Raw genomic sequence first — 24,300 nt, 5'->3', positions numbered from 1 at the left:
CGGGAAAGTTTTGTGACAGCGGTTGCAGGGTAGGGCGGGCGCGGAGCTGCTCAGTTTGAAGAGCTAGTATCACCTGGAGCATGTCCACTTGGTGCTCCATAACGTTTAAGAGCTGCTCTGTGGCTTCTTTCTGGTGCGCTGCATTCTCTTTTTGGTCCCTCTTCTCGCTGTCCAGCCACTCCTTCAATTCTTGTTTCTCAGCAGTGGAGTGCATCAGAACCTCATGGAGAAAGTCCTCCTTAGTTCTTCGAGACTGCTTTCTAATTCTGCACAGCCACTCTGCCACCGATAAGGGAGACTTCCAAAGGTCATCTCTGTGAAGTTTAAATGCAACATTTTACAGAAGCAGTATTGTTTGCAACACAGACAACACTGATTCAGTGCTTTAAAACACAGCTAGTACTCACACACTCGTCACTAACTGGGTGACCCCAGAAGAAGCACACGTGAGCCACAAGACACCCAAAATGGTGAGTAGCCACAGAAGGAGGATGAATCTCTCTTCCTGGACCCTGCTGTACACTGGGCTCATGGCTCTTGGGGACAGCCAGCATTCGGGGTGGGGGGGAAGCTGATAATCATTCCTGTCCCCACACTTTCCACAGGATGTGATTATGGAAGATCTCACTGCTGAGGGTGAGCATGGAATCAAGGAAGGGTCTTCTCCAAGCCTGTGGCTTCTGCCCTGGCCCCTATGCAGCTCGCCTGTGTGCAGCAATGGTCCTCCCTGTGATGGCACAGTGGCACAGGAAAGTTACCGTTAATGGGGCAAGAAACAAAGCAGCTCTGCCGAAGAACCTGCGGCAGCAGATTGCCCAGTATCTTCACAAGAGTTTCCTGGAGATCTCTGAGGGAGATTCCCATGAAGTGAGGGAGTCTATCAACAGCCTGTTCCACAGCTCAGAATAGGCATGCGGTGGGACCAGCCTGCTTTCTGCAACCCTCCTTTACCCAACAAATTGCTTCAGTAATTCCCCAAATCAGATTCACTTACCAAGGCCCTCCTTTCTTGTTTGCGCTTCGCCAAGATCTGACTGCTGTGACTAGCTAGGCTCCTCCGGGGTAGAAAAGAGCTCTGGACTGCATGCATCTGTGGTCTCTGAGCCATCCTCTGCCTCTGGGTCCCCCTCCCCCTCTTCATCCAAGATTTCCTCCTCCTGGCTTGGTCCACTCTCAGCCGGCACATGAGCCAACGAAGTATCCACGGGCGTCTTCACAGCAAAGGTGGGATTGCCACCAAGTATCACCTCCAGCTCTTTGCAGAACCGGCAGCTCATGGATGCAGCACCGGTTTGCCTCCCGCACTTTCTGGTAGTCGTTCTGCAGCTCCTTCACTTTTGCCCCACACTGCAATGTGTGCTGGTCATGGCCCCTTTCTATCATGCATTGTGAAACCTGTCCATAGGTATCATAATTCCTATGGCTGGAGCACAGCTGGGACTGCACATCTTCCTCTCCCCAAATGCCAATGAGGTCCAGCAGTTTGGCATTGCTCCAAGTGGGGGAACGCCTGGTATGTGGAGCAGGCATGGTCACCTGGAAAGATGCGCTGAGACCACTTCACACATCACCGAGCAAACAGGAAGGGGACTTTCAAATTTCCAAAGGAATGTACGGCGTGGGGCTGACGGTTGTTCACCTGAGGGCAGGGCAGTATAGTTCAAACTGATGGCCAGAGAGGTGAGAACAGGCCTTGTGGGACACGTCCCGGAGGCCAACTGCAACACTGTAATCACCATGGTATCTACTCTGGCACCACAGCACTGTAGCCCCAGCGCAGAAAGCTGTATGCCTCTTATCGAGGTGGATTTTTTAGAACGCTGCAACTGCACAGTTTCTGCGCACTAAGTGGCTTGGCAGTGTGTACACCTCGGGAGTTACAGTGCAGAAAGCTGCTTCACTGCGCAGAAACTTGCCAGTGTAGACGGGCCTGAGTTTCCTTAGACCCTTGATAGTAACATGATTGGTGGACCAGCATACATTACCCCTGCAGTCTATGATACGAGGAAAGCATCCAACGGGGATTCTGGGCTCAGACTCCCTCTTGAGCAGAATGCTTGGCATTTCCTTTTCCAATCAGAAGCAAACAGCAGAAGAGGCTCTGGAGGATCAAGTACCTGACAATCTATTCATGGTTGTCAGTAAATTGCCTGCTAAGCTGCTCCACTAGACCTTTCTGTAATAATTGCAGAGCTACTTGCATGACTTGGCGATGAATAGATCAGGTCCAGAGATGAACGGTTTCTTTGGAAAGAGGAGCAGATCATTATTACCCAGATTGTCAGTCTGCACAGCAGGGGTAGAAATGCTGTGTACACTAGAGGAATAGTCGTGACTACTAGTATATCTATGTGAAAATGAATCTCTTCAGGAATCCAGAAGCCTTGGGCCTGAAGGTACTCTAGATAAGCCCCCCATTTGAGTGAAGAGGTATCTGCCACCAGCATACTGACAGATGGTGGTGGTGAAAATGGTACTTCTTTGTATGCTCAGAGAGGGTACTTCCAGCAATTGAAGATGAGAGTACTTTTTGGGGACCTGCACCTGCATGTCCATGTGGATCACCATTTTGTAGATGCACTGATTTCAACCACCTCTTGCAAGGAACTTGGTGATGCCTGGCATGCTGTGTGACATAGGCGCAGGAGGCTACACGACCCAGAAGTCAGAGAGACAAGATGGGTGAGAATCTTTTTTATTGAACCAGCTTCTGTTGGCAGAAGCTACAAGTGTTCAAGCAACACAGAGCTCTTCTTCAGGTCAGGCCTTTGCTTCTTTCCCCAGACCTGTAGAAGAGCTCTGTGTAGCTTGAAAGCTTGCACCTGCCACCAAAAGAAGTTGGTGCAATAAAAGATATTACCTCACCAACCTTGTACTCTCGTATCCTGGGACCAACACAGCTATGACAACATTGCAAACCAGAAGTATAAGGCTATCATTTACAGATGTTTGTGGGTGAGCCTGGAGCTAGCAGATTAGGTCTACACCACCATGGTCACGAATCTCTCCTGTGCTGGATAAGCCCTTGCTGATGTGGAATCTAGTAGCCATGCCATTATGAACTCTATTCTCTGGGTCGGCAACAGTGATGACAGTCTTTGAAGATCCTGAGATCGAGTGTAGTGAAAAGTACAATTAGGTGAAGGAAGTCTTTCACCTGCTTTGGTGACCTTCCTTGAATGAGATAATCACAGAGGTACAGATATATCTGAATCCCTGGTCTCTTTAGATGAACCACAATGACTGCCAAAGCACTGGGTGAATACCTTGGCTGCTGTTAAAACACCAAAGAACAGGACTTTGTACTGATAGGGAGAGTCTTCCACTTGGGACCTTGTAGGGGGTTCGGCCAGGGCTCGTTCCCCTCCGGGGCGGCAGGGAATCAGGTCACCTTGCTACTTAAGTCAGGTGAGTTGGGGAATGAGCCTGGCTGTGCGGCAAACAGTCAGCAGCTCACGTCCTCGGGCTGGGGTTGAGCAGACAAATAAGTTTAAAAGGCCCAGATCCTGGCTCTGAATGACCTAGGAGAGGGGGAGACTGCCATCTGCACGTTGGGTGGCGGGGGGGACACAGGCCCACTCACTCCACTGCATCCCAGCCTGGGACCCTAACAGCGGCAGATGGTCCACTGCTGCATCAGTGGGGATCCTGACCGCAATACACTGACATCGGCCCTGAGTGTGCTGCAGCCAGACTAGGGTTGGCTGCTCCTGGGCTACTTCCTACCTCCCCCTCTAGAGGTACCGGCGTCTGGACAGTCTTCCAAGGAATCAAGCACCATGGGATCCTCTGGGTACCCAGCGAGCAGTAGACTTAGCAGAGCCTCTGGATAACTCGCCACAGGCAGGTTTAACAGCTTCTCCGGGGTCTGGTCAGCTTCTGGCCAGTCCTCGGGTCAGCCGCAAACTGCAGGAGTCTCCCAACCAGGAGCTAGGCCACAGGCGTCTGGCTTCTCTGGCGGCCGGGCCTCTAGTGAGTTCTGGGGTTGGGCTTTTGTACTTCCTGTCTTGCACCCTGACCTCTGGGGGGCAGGCACAAGCTCCACCGGCTCCGCCTACTTTGGCGTCCAGAGGGGCTCGTCCCACTTCAGGGCGGTAGGGAACTAGGCCATCTCGCTACATATCTCAAGATATTTTCTGTGTGCCAGATGACGTGATACCTGAAAATATGCATCAACAGCTGTGAACCAGTCTTCATAATCCCATGGCTAGCTCCCGGAGGTCAGAGTTGCCATCCTGAACTTGAAATAATTGCAAGTGACTGTGTTGCAAACACCCTTTTCCCTTTGGGATCAGAAAACAATACGAGTAAAATCCCTTCCCCTTTGAAATCTAGAGCCACTTATTCTACTGCTCTGAAAACTTAGAAGGGAGGCTGCTTCTTGATTGAACAGTATCTCATGAGAGAGATCTCTGAAGAGGAATGGGGAAGAGGGGTGAGTTGGTAGGAAGGGACTGGAATTGAACTGAACACCCCATGTTGATGATCTCTAAGACCCACTGGCTGAGGAAGATTCCCAGCCACTCCAAAATGCCAAAAGGGGTGAAGGAGGGAGAGTATAAACCATCCAAAGACTCCATATGGCTCTTGACGATAGCATCAAGCTTGCTGCTGTGAGGTGGACACAGAATGTGCAGTAGAGGACAAAGAGGCAGAGGGTCTTCTGTTTGGGAACTTCTGCTTCTTCCTCAGCAATTCTGATTACTTTTGTGGGATACAATAATATGTGGAGAGTTCTTTGTCTAAAGAAAAATCACCTTCTCCATGGCCTGGTGTGCAGACTCCCAAGAAACAGAGAGAGGCTCAAATCTTTCAGAGTGCAGGGCTTCATTAGCTGTTGCATTGACTATGTCACAATCTCCAAATGGGAGGCCCTCAGTTGTTGTCTGGACCTCCTTGAGTATTCCTGAAGATTGCAACCACAGAGCCCTGCAAATGACGACTGAGGTGGCTGTTGATCATGCTGTGGCCGATGCAGTCAACGCCTCCTGCAGTGATGGATGAGCCACAAATAGTCCCTCAGATACAATGGACTTCAGTCCCTGCTTATGTTCATGTGGGAGTTGCTCAATAAGCTGCAATGCTGGGTACCAGTTAAGGTAATCATACTTTGACAGGAATGCCAAATACTGTGCAAGGCACGTCTGCAGACTTCATGATGAATAATTCTTCCTGTCAGATAGATCTAATTTTTTCAGATCTTTTGTCTCAGTTATTTTTGTGGTCTCTGCTCCCTGGACCTTCCATGCACCACCATCACTACCAGAGATCCAGAAAACAGGTGAAACATTCAAACTCACTTGAAGGGACTCAGTAGCACCTATTTGTCTTTTTAGAGGTAGGCACCACAGACACTGGGGTCTGCCATAAATGTTTACTGGTTCCAATAGCCCCTTGTTAACTGGCAGGGCAACGCTTTCAAACGTGGACGAATGCAGGATGTGCAGAAGGCATATGCAATTTTTCCTACACTACCACCAAAGATTTCTAAAAAGTGTCTGCCATGTGACACAGAAACACTCTTCCATCTGCAGGTGTTATTCCTCAGTTTCCTGTTCTTCTTGAGGTACAGCATGAGTCCCACATTAGCTACCTTTCTTGAGCTACTCTCCGAAGCTTCAAAGGAGAAGGAAATCTAACTCTGGAGGGTGTGACATACTGTACCTCAGAGAAGCTCCCTGTGACCCCCATATTCATCATTTGTATATGGTTGAGGTATTTTGTACAAAGCATGCCATGTAAGATACTATACGAAAGGTCATGATCTGCTGAAACTCATTGTTCTGTCAAAATAGGTATATTGGTAGCATGCATGAAGTTATGAGATTTTGCTATATGGTTGTTACTGAAATATATTGCGAGTCTGGGAGTTGGTCACTGCTAGTTCTCCAGTGACCCACACCCAAAGCAACCATTCTGGGCCACTGACCAGCAGGGGAACTGTAAAAAAGAAATTTACAAATTCTGTAAGAGATCATTGCTCAAGCACCACGCAATGGGGCTTGCTCAAATCTGTGACTTAGCAAGGCCCACAAGGACATATTTGGGCCAGTATTTACACTGGACTGAGGGTATAAGATAATGGACAGTGGCATCATGAGAACATCTCTCCCCTCCCCTAACTACACTGAAGGCAACAAGAATGCTGGGAAGACAAAGACTTCAACTGAGGAGACTGATCCCAGGCTGAGAAGGAAATTCAGCCTGTCTCTTAAGAACTGTAACCTACCTGCAATATCCAGTGGGGTGAGAAAAGCTGTTCGATTCAACTCTTGCTTAGTCTAAAAGTTAAAGATTTGAAATACATGTTTACTTTTTATTTTCTTAAGGTATTTATTTTCTGACCTTTATGCCTACTACTAAAAATCTATCTTTCTGTAGTTAATAAACTTACTTTAATATTTTATCTTTACCAGTGAGTTTGTCTAAGGTGCTTGGGAAATCCACTCAAGTTACAAAGGGTGGTGCATATCCACTTTCCTTTGACAAATAAATTCTGTGTGAGGGAAAGACACTGCCCCTAATTAATAAGCTTGCATTGTTCAAAAGACGGTCTTGAGCAGTGTAAGATAGTATATTTCTGGGGTCCAAGGCTGGGGGCTTGAGAGATTTGCTGGTGTTTCCCTGTGTATAGTTTATGAATGCCTTGGAGAGTATTCAAGCAATTTAGCTGGGTGTGCCTTAGCATGCAGGTGGCTGAGTGATCACAGCACCTGGACGTGTTTGCTGCTGGTCACTGGCAAAGCACTATGAAAGACAGCGCAGGCTGGAGAATTAAAGGAGACATAGCGGTCCCATAGTTCCAGGTGGTACCCCAGGGATCCCATCACAGAGAGATAGCTGATGTAGGTTTCCTTGCTGGTTACATCCCCCAAGAGGCTCACTAGGGATAGGGGCTGGGAGCTACAAGGGTGGATACCTAGGAGAGTACTCTCCTGGAGATCACATAGGTCAGTGCCTACGCTAATGGTGTCTAGATTCCCTGACAGACCTGAAGGGGTCATATGAATGGGAATGAGATGAGCGGATGGGGGATGCCTCACTATTTGCTTGGGAGGAGGAAGAAAATGACTACTTCTCTAATGGTGGGGCTACCCTAACTGGAGATGTAGACTACGCTTGAGTATTGACCACCACTAGAGCTGAAAAGCTGATTGGCACCATGACTGTACCGTTAATCAGTACTGTACAGGACACTCTCACAGGCGAGGATAGTAATGATGACTTGGGCTGTGTAGTCAATGCAAGATTACTTGGTACTGAAAGTATCAGAGGAGTAGCTGTATTAGTCTGGATCTGTAAAAGCAGCAGAGTGTCCTGTGGCACGTTATAGATTAACAGATGTACTGGAGCATGAGCTTTCGTGAGTGAATACCCGTATCCGACGAAGTGGGTATTCACCCACGAAAGCTCATGCTCCAATATATCTGTTAGTCTATAAGGTGCCACAGGACTGTTTGCTGTTGGTACTGAAAATAACTTTGGTGCCGAGAAAGTCTGTGCTGGGACCTCTGTTCTGCAGGGGTTGGCACCAATCTCGTGGACACTGGGTCACTGGCTCCACATGCACTGATGTCAATAGAGAGAGGCCGGTACCAGGCAAAGTGTGGACTGCTACCTGAGACAGTACCATATTTGTTCAATGACTGAGTTTTGCCAAAGTGTCACAGGGATCCAATTCAGGCTACAAACTATCTTTCGGATCTATGCCTCCTTTTCCTAGGTGTTAGAGCTGTGCTCACTGTGGGAATGATGTTCTTCCCCCTTTAGATCAGATCACTGGGGGCAGGAGAACTTTGATGCTCTGCTAGGCTCAGTGAATGAAATTTTATTGACCAGTGAGCACAGAAGCTTGGAGTTCATCCACATCTCACAAAAGCACTGAGCAAGCACTGTGCTCTGGTCTACAAGGCCCCTGCTTCTGAGTTCTCCAGGAGAAAACACTAAAGACAGGCCTCTCTTGCCTTCTGCATCCTCCTAGAGGTGCAAGAAAAGAAAACATTACACTACACCACTGTACAACTATACTAATATTACTGTCAAACTCTCATATTGCATGTACACACATACGCATACATGCAGAGAACCAGTCAAGTTGCATAACGTGCTGAGAAGCAGACACACAGAAGTTCCATCTCGCAGACACAGTTGGCCATGACTCAGTGGACACTGCTGGCAAAAAGAATCCAATCTTACATGCATGAGGCACATGTGTACCAGAAGTGGAATCCATGCAGACAATCACTTCAACTGTATTTAAGCCAATTTAACAGATCTGTTAATAAAACACAGAGTAGGTTATTCACTAAACTAATGAGAATGTGCCCTTCCAAGAACAAATCCATGAGCAACAGTTTTTGCTCTACCTCTAGGATGGTAATGAACGTTCAGGAAAACAGAGCAGAATCACAAGAGTTGCAAAATTATGCCCTCCAAATCTAAGTGCCAGGAGGCAATTATAATGTGTGCTTAACAGCTTACCAAATTAAACACAGAGGCAGATGCAAACTGAAGTAAGTAAAATGTATTACAAAGTTGCTAGGTTATACTTGGAGAGCACATTGTAATGATATATAAACTATACAATATTCCCAGCCAATACAACACAACATGCAGGGTTATAGTGATTTTTTTCCAAGTACTGGAATAGCACAGAACTAGAGATAAGTTACTTTGATTGATTCAGAAGAGCTCAAAACATTCAAAAAACAGTTGGAGAACACTTCGACCTGCCTGGTCACTCAATTACAGACCTAAAAGTCACAATTCTCCAACAAAAAAAACCCTCAAAGACAGACTCCAACAAGAAACTGCAGAACTGGAATTAATTTGCAAACTGGACACCATTAAATTAGGCTTGAATAAAGACTGGGAGTGGTTGGGTCATTACACAAAGTAAAAACTATTTCCCCATGCTATTTTTTCCCCTACTGTCACTCACATCTTCTTGTCAACTCTTGGAAATGTGCCAGCCTGATTATCACTACAAAGTCTTTTTTCTCCTGCTGATAATAGTCTGCCTTAATTGATTACTCTCATTATAATTAGCATGGCAACACCCATTTTTTCATGTTCTCTGTGTATATTCATCTTCCTACTGTATTTTCCACTGCGGGCATCCGATGAAGTGGGTTTCAGCCCACGAAAGCTTATGCCCAAATTAATTTGTTAATCTCTAAGGTGCCACAAGTACTCCTTGTTCTTTTTGTATTCAGTAAGGGTCTGTCAATACAATTTGCATGTTACTCGAAGTGTAATAGGGTCACGGCATCCATATGGCTTGACTACCATATAAAATACACCTCTACCCCGATATAACGCGGTCCTCAAGAGAGAAAAAATCTCACCGTGTTATAGGGTGAGACCGGGCTATATCAAACTTGCTTTGCTCCCCCCCTTTCTTGTTCCCTGACTGCTCCCTCCAGGGACCCCTGTCCTAATCACCCTCAGGACTCTACCCTCCCCTCACCCAACTCCCCTGTCCCCTGACAGGCACTCACCAGCGGCGGCGGGACACGGAGCAGCCCAGCCCCAGGCCGCTCCACTCCACCAGCTCCCAGCTGTGGTGCTCCACTTCCCACCATCGGTGGATGTGGGGAGGTTGGAGAAAGATGCCCCCCACCACCACTCACCTGTGGTGGGAAGCGGAGCAATGCATCCCCAGCCCACTCGGCTTTCCTTGCCCCGGCCACAGCCATGTCACTGAGGGGCAGCTGGGGAAAGGTCCTGCACTCACCAGTGGCAGGAAGTGGAGCACCACAGCTGGGAGCTGGCGGAGTGGAGCTGGCTGGGGCTGGGCTGCTCCACTTCCCGCTGCTGGTGAGTGCAGGGAGGTTGGGGAAAGGATGCCCTCCACACTCACCAGCAGTGGGAAGTGGAGCGATGCAGCCCCAGCCTGCTCCACTCTGCCAGCTCCCAGCCATGGTGCTCCACTTCCCGCCACAGGTGAGTGTGGCGAGGTTGGGGAAAGGACGCCCTTCCCCCCCCGTATTCACCTGCGGCGGGAAGCGGAGCGCCGCAGCTGGGAGCTGGCAGAGTGCAGCGGGCTCGGGGCGGGCTCCTCCACTTCCACCGCTGCTGGTGAGTGCGGGGGGGATCCCTTCCCCCAAGATCCTTCCCTCGAGTTACATGGTTGGGGCCGGGGTGAGGGAAGCAGAGCGAGCTGCTCCCAGCCCCCAGCTAATCTCCTGGGCCTCTCTGGGACTGCAGGGCCCCCAAAAGTGCCCTCCCACAGCTCCTGCCCCACAAACCCTGGGGGGGAGCACCTGACCACCCCCAAGATCCTCTGCCCCTTAGTGAACCCCTTGGCCCCGGCCTGACCTGGCACCCTTGACACGCTGCTCAGAGCAGCATGTCATAGACTTAAGGTCAGAAGGGACAATTATGGTTATCTAGTCTGACCTCCTGCACAATGCAGGCCACAGAATCTCACCCACTCACTCCTATAACAAACCCCTAACCTATGTCTGAGTTACTGAAGTCCTCAAATCGTGGTTTAAAGACCTCAAGGGGCAGAGAATCCTCCAGCAAGTGACCCCTGTGCCCCATACTGCAGAGGAAGGTGAAAAACCTCCAGGGCCTCTGCCAATCTGCCCTGGAGGAAAATTCCTTCCCGACCCCAAATACAGCAATCAGTTAAACCCTGAGCATGTGGGCAAGACTCACCAGCCAGCACTCAGGAAAGAATTCTCTACAGTAACTCAGATCCCATCCCATCTAACATCCCATCACAGACCATTGGGCATATTTACCTGCTAATAATCAAAGATCAATTAATTGCCAAAATTAGGCTACCCCATCATACTATCCCCTCCATAAACTTATCAAGCTTAGTCTTAAAGCCAGATATGTCTTTTGCCCCTACTACTCCCCTTGGAAGGCTGTTCCAGAACTTCACTCCTCTAAGGGTTAGAAACCTTCGTCTAATTTCAAGTCTAAACTTCCTAGTGTCCAGTTTATACTCATTTGTTCTTGTGTCCACATGGGTACTAAGCTTAAATAATTCCTCTCCCTCCCTGATATTAATCCCTCTGATAAATTTATAAAGAGCAAGCATATCCCCCCTCAACCTTCTTTTGGTTAGGCTAAACAAGCCAAGCTCTTTCAGTCTCCTTTCATAAGACAGGTTTTCCATTCCTCGGATCATCCTAGTAGCCCGTCTCTGAACCTGCTCCAGTTTGAATTCATCCTTCTTAAACATGGGAGACCAGAACTGCACACAATATTCCAGATGAGGTCTCACCAGTGCCTTGTATAATGGTACTAACACTTCCTTACCTCTACTGGAAATACCTCGCCTGATGCATCCTAAAACTGCATTAGCTTTTTTAACGGCCGTAACACATTGGCGGCTCATAGTCATCCTGTGATCAATCAATACTCCGAGATCCTTCTCCTCCTCTGTTACTTCAAACTGATGCCTCCCCGGCTTATAACAATACTTCTTGTTATTAATCCCTAAATGCATGACCTTGCACTTTTCACTATTAAATTTCATCCTATTACTATTACTCCAGTTTACAAGGTCATCCAGATCTTTCTGAGTGATATCCCGGTCCTTCTCTGTGTTAGCAATACCTCCCAGCTTCGTGTCATCCGCAAACTTTATTAGCACATTCCCACTTTTTGTGCCAAGGTCAGTAACAAAAAGATTAAATAAGATTGGTCCCAAAACTGATCCCTGAGGAACTCCACTAGTAACCTCCTTCCAGCCTGACAGTTCACCTTTCGATATGACATGTTGTAGTCTCCCCCTTAACCAGTTCCTTATCCACCTTTCAATTTTCATATTGATCCCCATCTTTTCCAATTTAACTAATAACTCCCCATGTGGAACCATATCAAATGCCTTACTGAAATCAAGGTAAATTAGATCCACTGCGTTTCCTTTGTCTAAAAAATCTGTTACCTTCTCAGACCTTTACCGTGTTGTATTGGTATTCAAAATACCAGTGGAGGAAAAACACCGTTTAAATGATAAAATGATTAACTAAAAAAAGATTTAACAGAGCCAGGTAATTTGGCCCTTTGCAATTAGCCAGGAAGAACACTTTGCTTGACAAATACCAGGGAATTCATGGCTATGGTATGACCAAAGGTCTAAACTGAGCCCAGGACAGACAAGTTTTTTTTAAAATAAATTCTGCATGAGGGAAAGACACTGCCCCAGTTCAGAAACACTGCAGTATAGTCAGTATCAAAGTTTTACCAAGAGGATTGGAAACAGCAAGGACATATGGGACCAGATGGCTGCTTACCAATGACATGAACCGTAAACTATCAACCAAAAGACTGGCAATTGCTACCAGTAATTTAAAAGTGGACATTTAAAGCTCAAAGTTCGCTTCCTTGATCTTGAAGTGTTTATACAACCAGAAGAAGTATACGCATCTGTGATGAATCATGTCCTAGATACAATGGCATTGTTCTGTATAGCACAGTATGCCAGGGTATAAAAGGATCCTTCCTGGACAGCTGAGTTTGGTTGGCAAATACTGCTTAAATATAGCTCAGGCAGAGGGCAGAAAATATCTTCCATGGTTCATTATATCTATTTTGCACTGAGTACATACCGTACAGCAGTTAGAGGAAGTGTCAGATCCAATATATACATCTAAAAACCAAAACCAAAAGAGCCATAGGATAGAACTGAAGGTTAAATTTCTTCAGCTGTTCCATTTTCCATCCACAGCATGCACCCTGTAACTCCCGAGGGCATTTTGCAACAAAAAAATAAAAATTCTGCAACAATATTTTAAAATTCTGCAAATTCTGCAAATTTTATTTGTTAAATAAATGTGGAGGCTCCAGCATTGTAATGGAGAGCACAGGCAACTGGCTACACAGAGGTGGGAGATCACTGTGCAGCCCTCCCTTCACCCCCCCCCCGCCCCTGAGACACACACACCCCGGGACACGAACTCAGCAGTGAGGCTGCACACAATCCTGACAAGGTGCAAGGAGCAGGCCTGCCCTAGAAACACCCCAGGGCCCTGCCCCTCCATGTAGGCAGGCAGGCTCAGCAAGGTAGGATCCAAGTGTAGAGGGGATTAGCATGAGGGATCCAGTGCAGGTTGAGAGGGTTCTGTGTGGGGCAAACTGGGTGTGGGCGGGGACCTGGATGCACAGGAGCTTGTTGGGGGGTTCTGGGTTCAACGGTAATGAGACTCTGCAGGGGCTCTAGGTGAAGGTGGTTGGGGCTCAGCAGGGGGGTGTCTGGGCATTAAAATGTTACAGAGCAACAATTCCATAGGCATGATAGTAATGTCCCTTTAGCAGAAAAAACTCATCTTTTAAATAAATTGCTCTAATCTCCATTGTACTACCATCCCCTTCTCTTTCCTTTGAATAAAATGACATGGGGTCAGCAGCTCTAACCTGTACAATCATGGACTCAGTAAAAAATGACGATGCGGTAAGCAGGGAATGGCACATAACCTTTATGTTTTCCTCACATTCTATTTTATTCTGTGGAAATAATATGTAAATAGGCATGACTCGCAGGAAAGCTTACAGTAATGCCCAAAACACTCCACAGCAGGTTGGTAACTGTGGTGCCAGTTGACTCCAATGCTGAGACATGCTACCAACATGCCCATTTTTCCTAGTTAAATTTCTCCAGACAAATGGAAAAAGACGGTTACTCACCTTTGTAACTGTTGTTCTTCGAGATGTGTTGCTTATATCCATTCCAAACCCGCCCTCCTTCCCCTCTGTCGGAGTAACCGGCAAGAAGGAACTGAAGGGCCGTTGGGTCAGAAGGGGTATATATAACAGCGCCACTCCAGGGGGCGACCCAATCTTCCGATGAACGTGCACGCAGCGTGCGCACACCTAATTGGAATCAATATGAGCAAGCACTCGAAGAACATAAATTCTGTGCATGCGGAGTGGTGCAGAATTCCCCCAGGAGTAACTCTTCAAAGGCATGAAGGGCAAAATGGTTGCATTCCTCCTTCAGCTCCGTCACAGTTCAAAGCCCATGCTTGCTGAGCATCTGAAAGCAGGGATGAATGGTGGATAATGCGATCCGCACAGACTATGACATCTTGAAGAACCACAATTAGTGTAGGTTAAGTAACTGTTCTCTCTTCTTCGAGTATGTCAGTGTGGATCCCCCCCACAGGTTACTGGCAAGGAGCAGCATCCTTGGATGGTGGGACTGAGGTGTCACAGCTGATCAGGGAAATTAAGATTGTAGCAATGCTCATCCAAGCTTGGCATCTGCTCTGGTTGCCATGTCAAGAGTATGACGTTTAATGAAGGTCACAGGATTACTCCACACAGCTGCCACGCAAATCTCCAAGACTGGCATATTTCTGAAGTAAGCCAACAATGCTGCCTGTGCTCTGGTGGAGTGTGTATTTATGTTAGGCGGGAGAGATGCACCAGACAGCTGCTACCAGAAGGATGTGCACTGTCATGTGATCCACTTTAAAAGTTTCAAGGAAGAGACTGCCTGTCCTTTTACAGATTCATACATACCAAGGCCAGAAGGAATATATGACCATTCTGCCCTTTGTGCCCTCACATGGGAGAGTGAGAAGGCACAAGACAGACACCTGCACAGCTCAGACACTGCTAGCCAAAATAATCTAGTCTCACGAGCATAAGGCACATGTGCCCCTTGCAATGAGAGCCATACTGACACGTACTGAAAGAGCTGAACATTCCTTCCAGGTCAGCGGGACAATCATAACTGCACAAGTCACTTTCTTAGGATGATTTCCAGCCACTTACAATTAGAGAGATTAAAATGGCCCTAAGAAGTTACAAATTGGTTGTTACTTTTACTCTCTGCTTGTTTCACAAAATGGTAAAGCAGGAAATATCCAGCAGTCTAGTGGGGATTATAGGCTAAATTTAATGTACTGATGTTTTTAAGCTGTGACACAATGCAAAGTTCATCATAAGAACATAAAACAGCCATACTAGGTCAGACCCAGGGCCAGCTCTAACTTTTTTGCTGCCCCAAACAAAAAAAACAAAGAAAAAAAAGAAAGAGCCTCGCCCCGCTGTAACACTCCTCCCCCTGAGTGCCGTGCCGTGGCGCTCAAGCCCCCCGGCCCCCCGCTGCGCCGCCCAAGCCCCCGCCCCCCAAGAGCGCTGTGCTGCCCAAGCCCCCCGCCACCCTGAGCACCGCGCCACCCAAGCCCCTCGCCCCCCACGAGCGCCGCGCCGCTGAAACAAAAACAAACAAACAAAACCCACCAGCAGCGCCTGGCTGAACCAAAAAAAAAGAAAAAAAAACCCCGAGCGCCGCCCCAAGATGCCACCCCAAGCACGTGCTTGGTCGGCTGGTGCCTGGTGGCGGCCCTAGTCAGACTAATGGTCCATTTAGCCTAAACTCCAACCTTTTGACAGTGGCCAGTGCCAGATGCTACAGAGGGAATGAACAGAGCTGTGTAATTTCAAGTGATCCATCCTCCATCATCCAGTCCCAGATTCTGCCAGTTGATGGTTTAGGGACACCCAGAGCATGGGCTTACGTCTCTGGCTATCTTGGCTAAAAGCCATTGATGGACCTGTCTTCCATGAACTTATCTCTATTTTTGAACCTACTTATACTTTTGGCCTTCACAACATCCCTTGGAAATGACTGACCGTGTGTGAAGAAGTACTTCCTTAAGTTTCTTTTAAACCTGCTGTTGATTATTTCACTGGGTGATCTCTAGTTCTTGTGTTATATGAAGGGGTAAATAACAATTCACTTTGTCAATACAATTCATAATTTTATAGACCTCTATCATATACCCTCTTAGTCGTCTCTTTTCTAAACTGAATAGTCCCAGTCTTTTAAATCTCTCTTTGTATAGAAGCTGTTCCACACCCCCAATCATTTTGGTGGCCCTTCTTCAAAGTACTTGGTCCAAAGCACACAACTGAAATTCAATACGACCTGTTTGCCTAACTCTCTTATCCTCCTTTGAAAACCCCAACCACACTGGTAGCAATGGGTTGCATGGAAACAGACACATTTCTGTAAATAGTTTTAAATCTTAGCACAGAGGTTTTATAAACTATCAGTGCTTAGAACATTATTTTCTTTTAAAAGTGATTTAGTTTTATAGTCCAAGAAGAACAAACAGTAAGAGAAGTTTCCTCCCACCCACTATCAATCAATCCAATTAGTAATCTAAACTAATTCAACCAAGGCAATTCACAAGAAATTTCTCAAGATAAAAACGTGGGAACACCTAAATACTGAATAATTTGCTATTAGGCAACACAGCAAGATAAGCAAACAACTGATTCATTAGGTCATCCTGCATGCAGATTCCATTTGGTGTGATGTGATTCTGTGCAAGGTTACTGAATTCTGTATTGCTCCCTGTCCCTTCAAACCCTCTCTCTCAACAAATATTTGAAGAAGATTTCACTGTACACCAATACCTTTGGGACTCAGTGGTGTCAATTCCACTCCATTCCCCCACCCCATTTATGCTACTTATGCACACTCATTGTTTGTACTTATGAAATTGTTACTCCCTTGGGATCATGGCTAAAGTGGAATAATCAGGGGCAAATTCTTATCTCTGACAGGAATTCTCTGTTCTCAAATGTACTGGTGTAAATCCAGCAGTACTCCACTGAATTCAGTAGAATTACTTGGAAAACGTATCAGTGTAACTGAGATCTGAATCTGGCCCTTAGACATATTTTCTGAGCATTGGAAATAAAGCAAATGGCCCAGGAATGGTTTCTTACCCCCCTGCTGAAGACTGCCAAGAATCTTCTCACCCAGCAAATGGATCAGTCTAGTCACAACCTGGCAGGGGGAAAGAAATAAACATTTTAGACTGAATGTATTAAAATAAAATATCCTAACAGATAATGGAAAAAATCAAGAGAAGGGCTTAAATAGAACGTTGTTGAGAATTGCTAAGGGTTTTACAAAGCACAGCTTCTCCATGGGAAGCAATTACTTCCACTCTGTGATACAGTGACAGCTCATTTTTCTTGTATAAAGTTACCTGTGTCATTTTAATTTTATACTAACCTTTAAAACTTAAAAAAAAAAAAAAAAGGTCATTACCATCTATTTTGCTATTAAAAAAATAACTTTTCTGGAAAGACTCAGTGTTACATTTGCACTATATCTCCAATGTGCACATATTGTGAGTATTTAAGAAAGAAAGAGTCTTGTGGTAGTTATTGAATACCATCTCATTTGTATACTGTACAATCACCCTGGTCCATACTCAGACCAGACTCCTCATATACAACAAGGTGTTATGGGTGAAGAGGTGGAACACACATATATTGAAAGCCCTACGTCTTGGCAAGCTGAATTACCTTCATGAAACTGATCTGGAGGCACAGGAAACAGGCATGGCTCATTCCAAGGATCAGATTTTGATTTTCAGTGGAGTTACTTGGGATTTATACTGATGTGAAATCAGTATCTGGCCGTTAATTTAATTTCAAAAGTGACAAATTTATCTTTACAAGAAGTAATCATTAGTTCCTAACAAGAGCAATGATGGAAAGCTAACAGTTGTAACACTAAGGAGTAGCTGAACTGGAAAATACTTCAGCTGGTTTTGACACTTATCAGTTTATCACTAAGTAAAATAAAGGCAGTAACTGCCTTAGTAAAATTCTAGTAAACTATAACTAATATGTAGTAAAATACAAACACTTGGATTTTTTAAATAAAAGCCATTTCCTGGTAAGTAAAAGTAGCTTTGAACCTCATGAAGATGTTAAAGAGAAAACCACCCCTCATTTTGACTTGATTTATCAACAAGATAAATGTATTGTACACTATTGCTGTTTGTCAGACAAGAAGGAACCAAGTGGCAAGTACAGCATGATTTTCTGTTGGCGTGTTGGTGTGCGACTGGCAGTTACACAGCCTCTCCATCACTAGCATGCCAATATTAATGACATCTGTGAATGCCACTTCCCTCTCTCCTACATCCACATTGTAAAAATCAATAACTTGAAACAATAAAACATAAATTTCTCCCAAGCGTAAGCACTTCAAGATTCAACCTTTAAGTCAAAAACCTTGTAAGACATCACAGCTTGATAATTAGTATTGTTTTATGCATCCTGTCTAAAGCAGTTTTGTCCTAGGCAGCCAATACCATTGATTAAGCCTGCATAGTTCATGTATCAGGAGGTAGCCGTGTTAGTCTGTATCCACAAAAAAAACAAAGAGTCCGGTGGCACCTTAAAGACTAACAGATTTATTTAGGCATAAGCTTTTGTGGGTAAAAAACCCTCACTTCTTCGCATCGGAAGAATGCTAGTTAGTCTTTAAGGTGCCACTGGACTCCTTGTTGTTTTCATAGTTCATGGAATCCCATAATTCTAACAAATGTGAACTTTAAAGAGCATTTGGAGAAAAACTCAGGGCATCTCCGACACAGTATCAATTACTAATGTCAGAACAGAGAGTAACGGCTGAACTTCAGACAGGACCAACATATTTGAACAACAAGTTTGCACAGAACTATATGTCTCCTACCTCCAGTATTAGGGACAGACAAGGCAAATAGGCCATATAAAATATAATGGAAATATAAGTATATATTACAATCAGGAGCCAGAGATGGAAGAGGCCCATTAAATCTTCTTTTCCCACCTCTCTGCCAGTATAGGTTTGTTCCCTAATGTACATCTTCTAACATTTTATTCAATAAAGCTTTCAAAGTCCCAAGAGATAGGATTCCCACCTCCCTCACGGGGAGAGTATTCCACAGCCCCAGTGTGAAGTATGGGCTCCATATGGTCAGCTGAATATTACAGAACATCAAAACAACATTCAGCTACAGGACAGATATTTAGATGTGCGCATGCCAAGACAGGGTAGAGGAGATTTCGGGGAACATTCCAGCCAATCCAAAGATGTTTTTTGACCTTGTACTCAAGCCACTCCCTGACTAAAACCAGACAATCACATTGTTTGAAAGCTTCCTCAAGATGCTTTGTCAATAATATTTAGGGCCCTATCAAATTTATGAAAGTGAAAAATGCATCACGGATCGTGAAATATGGTCTTTTGTGTACTTTTACCCTATACCACACAGATTTCACAGAGGAGACCAGCATTTCTCAAAATGGGGTCCCAATCCAAAAGGGTGTTGCAGGGAGGATTGCAGGGTTATTGTAGGGAGTTCGCAGTATTGGCACCTTACTTCTGTGCTGCCTTCAGAGCTGGGTGGCCAGAGAGTGGTGGCTACCAGGTGGGCACCCAGTTCTGAAAGCAGCGCCACTGCCAGCAGCAGTGCAAAAGTAAAGGTGGCAATACCACAACCCCCCTACAATAACCTTGGGACCCCACCACAAACCCCTTTTGGGTCAGGACCCAACAGTTACAACACTGTGAAATTCCAGATTTAAATAGCTGATATCATGAAATGTATGATTTTTTTAAAATCCTGCAACTGTGAAATTGAACAAAACGGAGCATGAATTTAGTAGGGCTCTACTCATACTAGCAGTGACCTAAGGAGATCAACTTCAGTAAGTTACCTCTTACCATCAGTGTTCATACCTAACTCAATCTTCGAACCTTGCTCAGCAGAGAATACTAATAAAGCAGAACAGCATTTATTAATGTACAGTGGCTAAGTAATACTGGCTGCTGCTCACAAAGGAACTGAGTGCCAAGCTCACTTATTTTGGAATCTCAGCTAGAATTAAAAATCAACTAACTCTGCAGCAAATATAACAAAGTTTATTACTCACCCAGCCACAAGCTGAACCTGCTGCTGTACTACAGCTCCTAGGTTTGCAATTGTGGATTTTGGTTTTCCACAGCTAAACCCAATCCTGCTAACTGCTTTAACTGTAGAAAAAAAATCCTTCTACAGTGAAATCTATTAGATAGTGAAACTGCCTCCCAAGGGAAATGCTCCATAACTCGAGAATTTTTTTTTAAGATAATGTCTATACATACTGTATTCAGTTAGCAGGCATGCTGGAGTGTCAGTTCGCACCTACAAAATATGAATCTACTATAAAACAGTTATGGAGTTACTATTTAACCATAGTTTGCACTTCTAATGCACCTTTCACCAGAGGAGCTCAAGGAGGTTAGCAAACGACTAACATCTTGATTCCCATTCTGCTGCTCCAACCACCAGGAGACATGATTTGCTTTACTAGTTAAATCAAACCTTACGCCCCTGGAATAGCTGTGGAAAAATTGTTTTTCCAATGCCCTGTGTGAGAAAAGCAGGCTGCTTACCATCATAGGATGAGTCACCATGCTGCTGTCATGGAAACATACAAGAACATCAGTTCTGGATCTAAGATAGGAACTGGCCTGAGATTTCCTTGGAGTTTTAAAATATGACAAGCATTTTCTCATAAAAAGGTACTGTGCTCTTTAGAAAAAGCCTTGGCCCACAATCTTCTGAGATGCCAATACAAATCACAGCTGCTGCTATTCCCAACCTGAGACTTGAGCTCTTTGAGATTCCTCAGAGCAGTCAAAACATGCATTGTAATAGCCTCCCACAGTAAAGAACATAGTTAATACAAAGCCTATGGGAAGAATTCTAATACTAACAGTGAAGAAATTCTCAGTTAATTTCCAACCACCTTTATTCTGCACCACAATGAAAGTGTATGAAAACCTGACTTAGTCAACTCACTCCCTCAGGTCCAGGAGCAATTCTGGTCAAATGCAACCAGGGAACCACTGGTTTCTTCTCTGGTAGAGAGAGGAATGCCAAGGAACAAACCATCCCTGCTCCTCCTGAGAAATGAGTAGCATGAGGAGCTGGAGCTGCTATACATCCCCCAGGAAAGGAGTGGAGAGCAAGTAGCAGAGCAGCCTTGTTTTTAAGAAGAGAGATGGTGCATCAGGGACAGGAAGCTGGGAAGCAAAGGGCCTCCGGAATGCCCAGGACAGTACAATTGGCCTAAAGGAGGCTACAAGAGTCTAGAACTTTTCAGCACATCTAGGGTTGCCTCTATATTGACAGAATTGGGACATGTAACTTTCCGCCAGGGCTACTTCACTATGCATAGCAGCAGTACATCCTGTAGTGAAGACAGGGCTCAGCCATTTTTAAACACATTATACAAGTTAGACAGCATGGTGGGAAATACACCTGAGTCTTCTTGTACACTACAGATTCCAGCATCACTGCCACCAGCAGAGCTGAACCAGTGGTGAATTTTGGGCTCCATTTCTGAAAATGTAGGCAAGACTTCGAAATCTTAGTGAGGTGGTTCTCCTCCAACCCTCCACAGGATGGAGGAGAGTGAGCTGTCTTCTCTTTGCAAGCAGAAGAATGCACCTGGGAATGCAGCATTCACTCAACTCTGTTGTGATGTGCATTATCTGGTGCCAGACAGTAACTCCACTAGCACAAAGTGTAACATCTCTGGCATGTTGCAGTATCTGCAGTGCACTACAGTCACCATGGCACCTGCTAATCCACATCCAATTCTACTCAACAGACCTGCTAACACATAACCAGTTTTTACAATCACAACTGTTGGCAGATCACCAGTCAGCTAGTCTTTGCACCATTACTCATGCAAAATCTATACTTCTAAAAGTCAGCTGGTTTGGAATTGAGACTTTCTAAAACGTCAGACAATTTTTGAAAAAGGTCAGAAGTGCACTTGAGTAACCATTGTGTTTGTGGAGCTGGACAGGATCCGGTAACTGTGTCCAGGAGAGTAAAAGTATCAGAACGAAAGCCTGCACTGATGTGATCACACTAACCGTGATATCAGAACAACTCTTTTAAAAGATTGTCAAACTGAATGCTACTACAGGGAACTCCTTTTCATGGAGGTGGTTAAGAAATATACCCAGGGTAAAAATTCTCAAAAGCATGTAGAGTGACTTAGGAGCTTAAGTCCCATTTTCAGGAGAGACTTTGGGACTTCAGAGGCTAAGGTCATGTCTATACTACAAAATTAAGTTGACTTAAGTAATTAAAACAGTGGTTCACGTCCACACTATGCTCCTTCTGTTGGCGATGCACGTTCTCACCAGGAGCGCTTCCACCAAATTAATTGTGTAGAGCATGGTGGGACACTGACAGCTGGAACCCCATGGAGGAGGGGGCTCCAGCTATCAGTCTCACATTCGGCGGGGGCTCCTGCTGTCAGCTAACAGGTGATGTAAATAGTGCAGTATCAACACGGACACTGCGTCACCCTAACTACATAGACCTAAACACTACACCTCTAGTGGGCACAGAGATATTAAGTCAATGTAGTGGGCGATTTACATCCGTGGGAGTTGCATTTTACCTAAGCTGCCTTATATCAACCTAATTCTGCAGTGTAGACCAGGCCTAAGTCTCACTGACTTTCAGTGGCACTCTGGCTTTGAATGACCAAGTCATTTAGGTGCTTTTGATAACCGTACCCCTAATGATTTGGCAATGTGCTTTCGAGCACTCCAAAATTTTAAACAGAAGCCTAATATCCAAATGCTTCCAGCCCAAGCCCTCTTAATATGTTCATAGACTAACCCCACCAGCTCTCCTCCTCTGACCCTACTCTCAGCTGGCTTACTTCAACTTCAGAACTGAACACCCTCCAACACAGTGGGCTAAACAGCACTTCAATTATATATAATTTGCTCCAGTTATAATACAAGTGCACCGCTGTGCATTCCATCTCCCCCATATGATTTCAATTTCATTGCTATCCCTCTTCTCCAGAGCTCTGTTTAACAGCTACTCCAGTCCCTATGCTCGACTATCCATGGTTATTCTACACTGTCATATTTCAAGGAACCTGTAATTCTCTAGGTCCATTTCCATCTGTGAGTTACGTACATGATCTTTCAAGGTCAGAGTTTTAGCTAAAATTTTGTTTCCATTCATCTGTGAAATTTAATTTGCTTTACTGTAAACCATCCTGAAAAATCATTCTAATGAGAATTCAGTTCTAAAAAATATATCAGTGGGAATTGTTGTCTTTTCTTTGTTTCATCTATAGTTTGGACTTCTGGGAAAATTTACAACTTGTTTATTTATAGAAGCTGATGGTGTTAAACACATCTAAATTTAATTTTCCACTTTAGATAACTTAATTATTAAAAATATTGCTCACTGATTATTGCTCACTGAAATCCCAACAGTTGACCATCACTATTAATTTACTGGCAGAAGTTGATTCACAGCAGAAAAGCAATCTTCATTTAAAAAAATAAAAACCAAGAATAATGAACTGAATTATGTCTCAGAAAAGTTGCGCTCTTTGTCCTATAAAAGAAATACATATCACTTTACAGGAATTTTTGTGTAAGAAAAATTACATTGCTATGATATTCTATAATCTGTCCCTCTCTGATGCTTTCAACAGAAATAAGTCTTTGGCAGTAGCAATCATTTTTCACTGGTTAAATCTCAAGCACAGAAGAATCACATGATATTCGGAGTGTACCTGCCTTAGCAAAAATTTCAGAACTTTCACCTCTAGCTAGAAAAGTAGGTTTCACCTGAAAGAGTGGCTAAGCTTTGCTCAGAACACTGACATTAACAAATGTAACTTCAAGGAGAACATACATCTCCTCCCAGAGCTGCCCGATGGATAGACATGGCCATGTAATGGTGCAGTCACAAACTAAATTGCTGGGTCACAAACTAAATTAATTGAATTTAAGATTAGAAGGGACCATTACAATCATCCAGTTTACCTGCATAGCACAGGACAGAGATTCCTGCACCAACCCAGCCCATAACTTCTGGTTGAGCTAGAGAATCTCTTTCAGAAAGAGAAACCAGTCTTCATTTAAACACTCCAGGACCAAAGGACGAAGAATCCACCACATCTTTAGGTACGTTGTTCCAATAGTTAATTACCCTCCACTTAAAATCTGCACTCATTTGTACATGAATTTAGATAGCGTCGGCTTAGAATTAGAGAATATCAGGGCTGGAAGGGACCTCTGGAGATCATCTAGTCCACCCCTTGCTCAAAGCAGGACCAATTCCCAACTAAATCATCCCAGCCAGGGCTTTGTCAAGCCTGACCTTAAAAACCTCTAAGGAAGGAGATTCCACCACCTCCCTAGGGAACCCATTCCAGTGCTTCACCACCCTTCTGGTGAAAAAGTTTTTCCTAATATCCAACCTAAACCTCCCCCACTGCAACTTGAGACCATTACTCCTTGTTCTGTCATCTGCTACCACTGAGAACAGTCTACATCCATCCTCTTTGGAACCCCCTTTCAGGTAGTTGAAAGCAGCTATTAAATCTCCCTTCATTCTTCTCTTCTGCAGACTAAAACAATCCCAGTTCCCTCAGCCTCTCCTCATAAGTCATATGCTCCAGCCTCCTAATCATTTTTGTTGTCCTCTGCTGTACTTT

General features: G+C 45.0%; 1 protein-coding gene across 11 annotated transcripts in view; it reads right to left on the bottom strand.

Annotated features, from left to right (window-relative positions):
* Positions 1-24,300, bottom strand: part of PNPLA7 (patatin like phospholipase domain containing 7) — a 387,559-nt gene that overhangs the window by 175,650 nt on the left and 187,609 nt on the right. For all 11 annotated transcript variants that reach the window (XM_030535369.1, XM_030535370.1, XM_030535368.1 and 8 more), the window contains one exon: positions 16,708-16,768. In XM_030535369.1, the coding sequence (XP_030391229.1) occupies positions 16,708-16,768 (61 nt within the window). The remainder of the gene's footprint in view (positions 1-16,707; positions 16,769-24,300) is intronic.

Source organism: Gopherus evgoodei, chromosome 16 (genome assembly GCF_007399415.2).
Source record: "Gopherus evgoodei ecotype Sinaloan lineage chromosome 16, rGopEvg1_v1.p, whole genome shotgun sequence".
Lineage (NCBI taxonomy): Eukaryota > Metazoa > Chordata > Testudines > Testudinidae > Gopherus > Gopherus evgoodei.
Note: the sequence above shows the minus strand (reverse complement) of the source record. Positions and strands in the feature narration are given on the sequence as shown.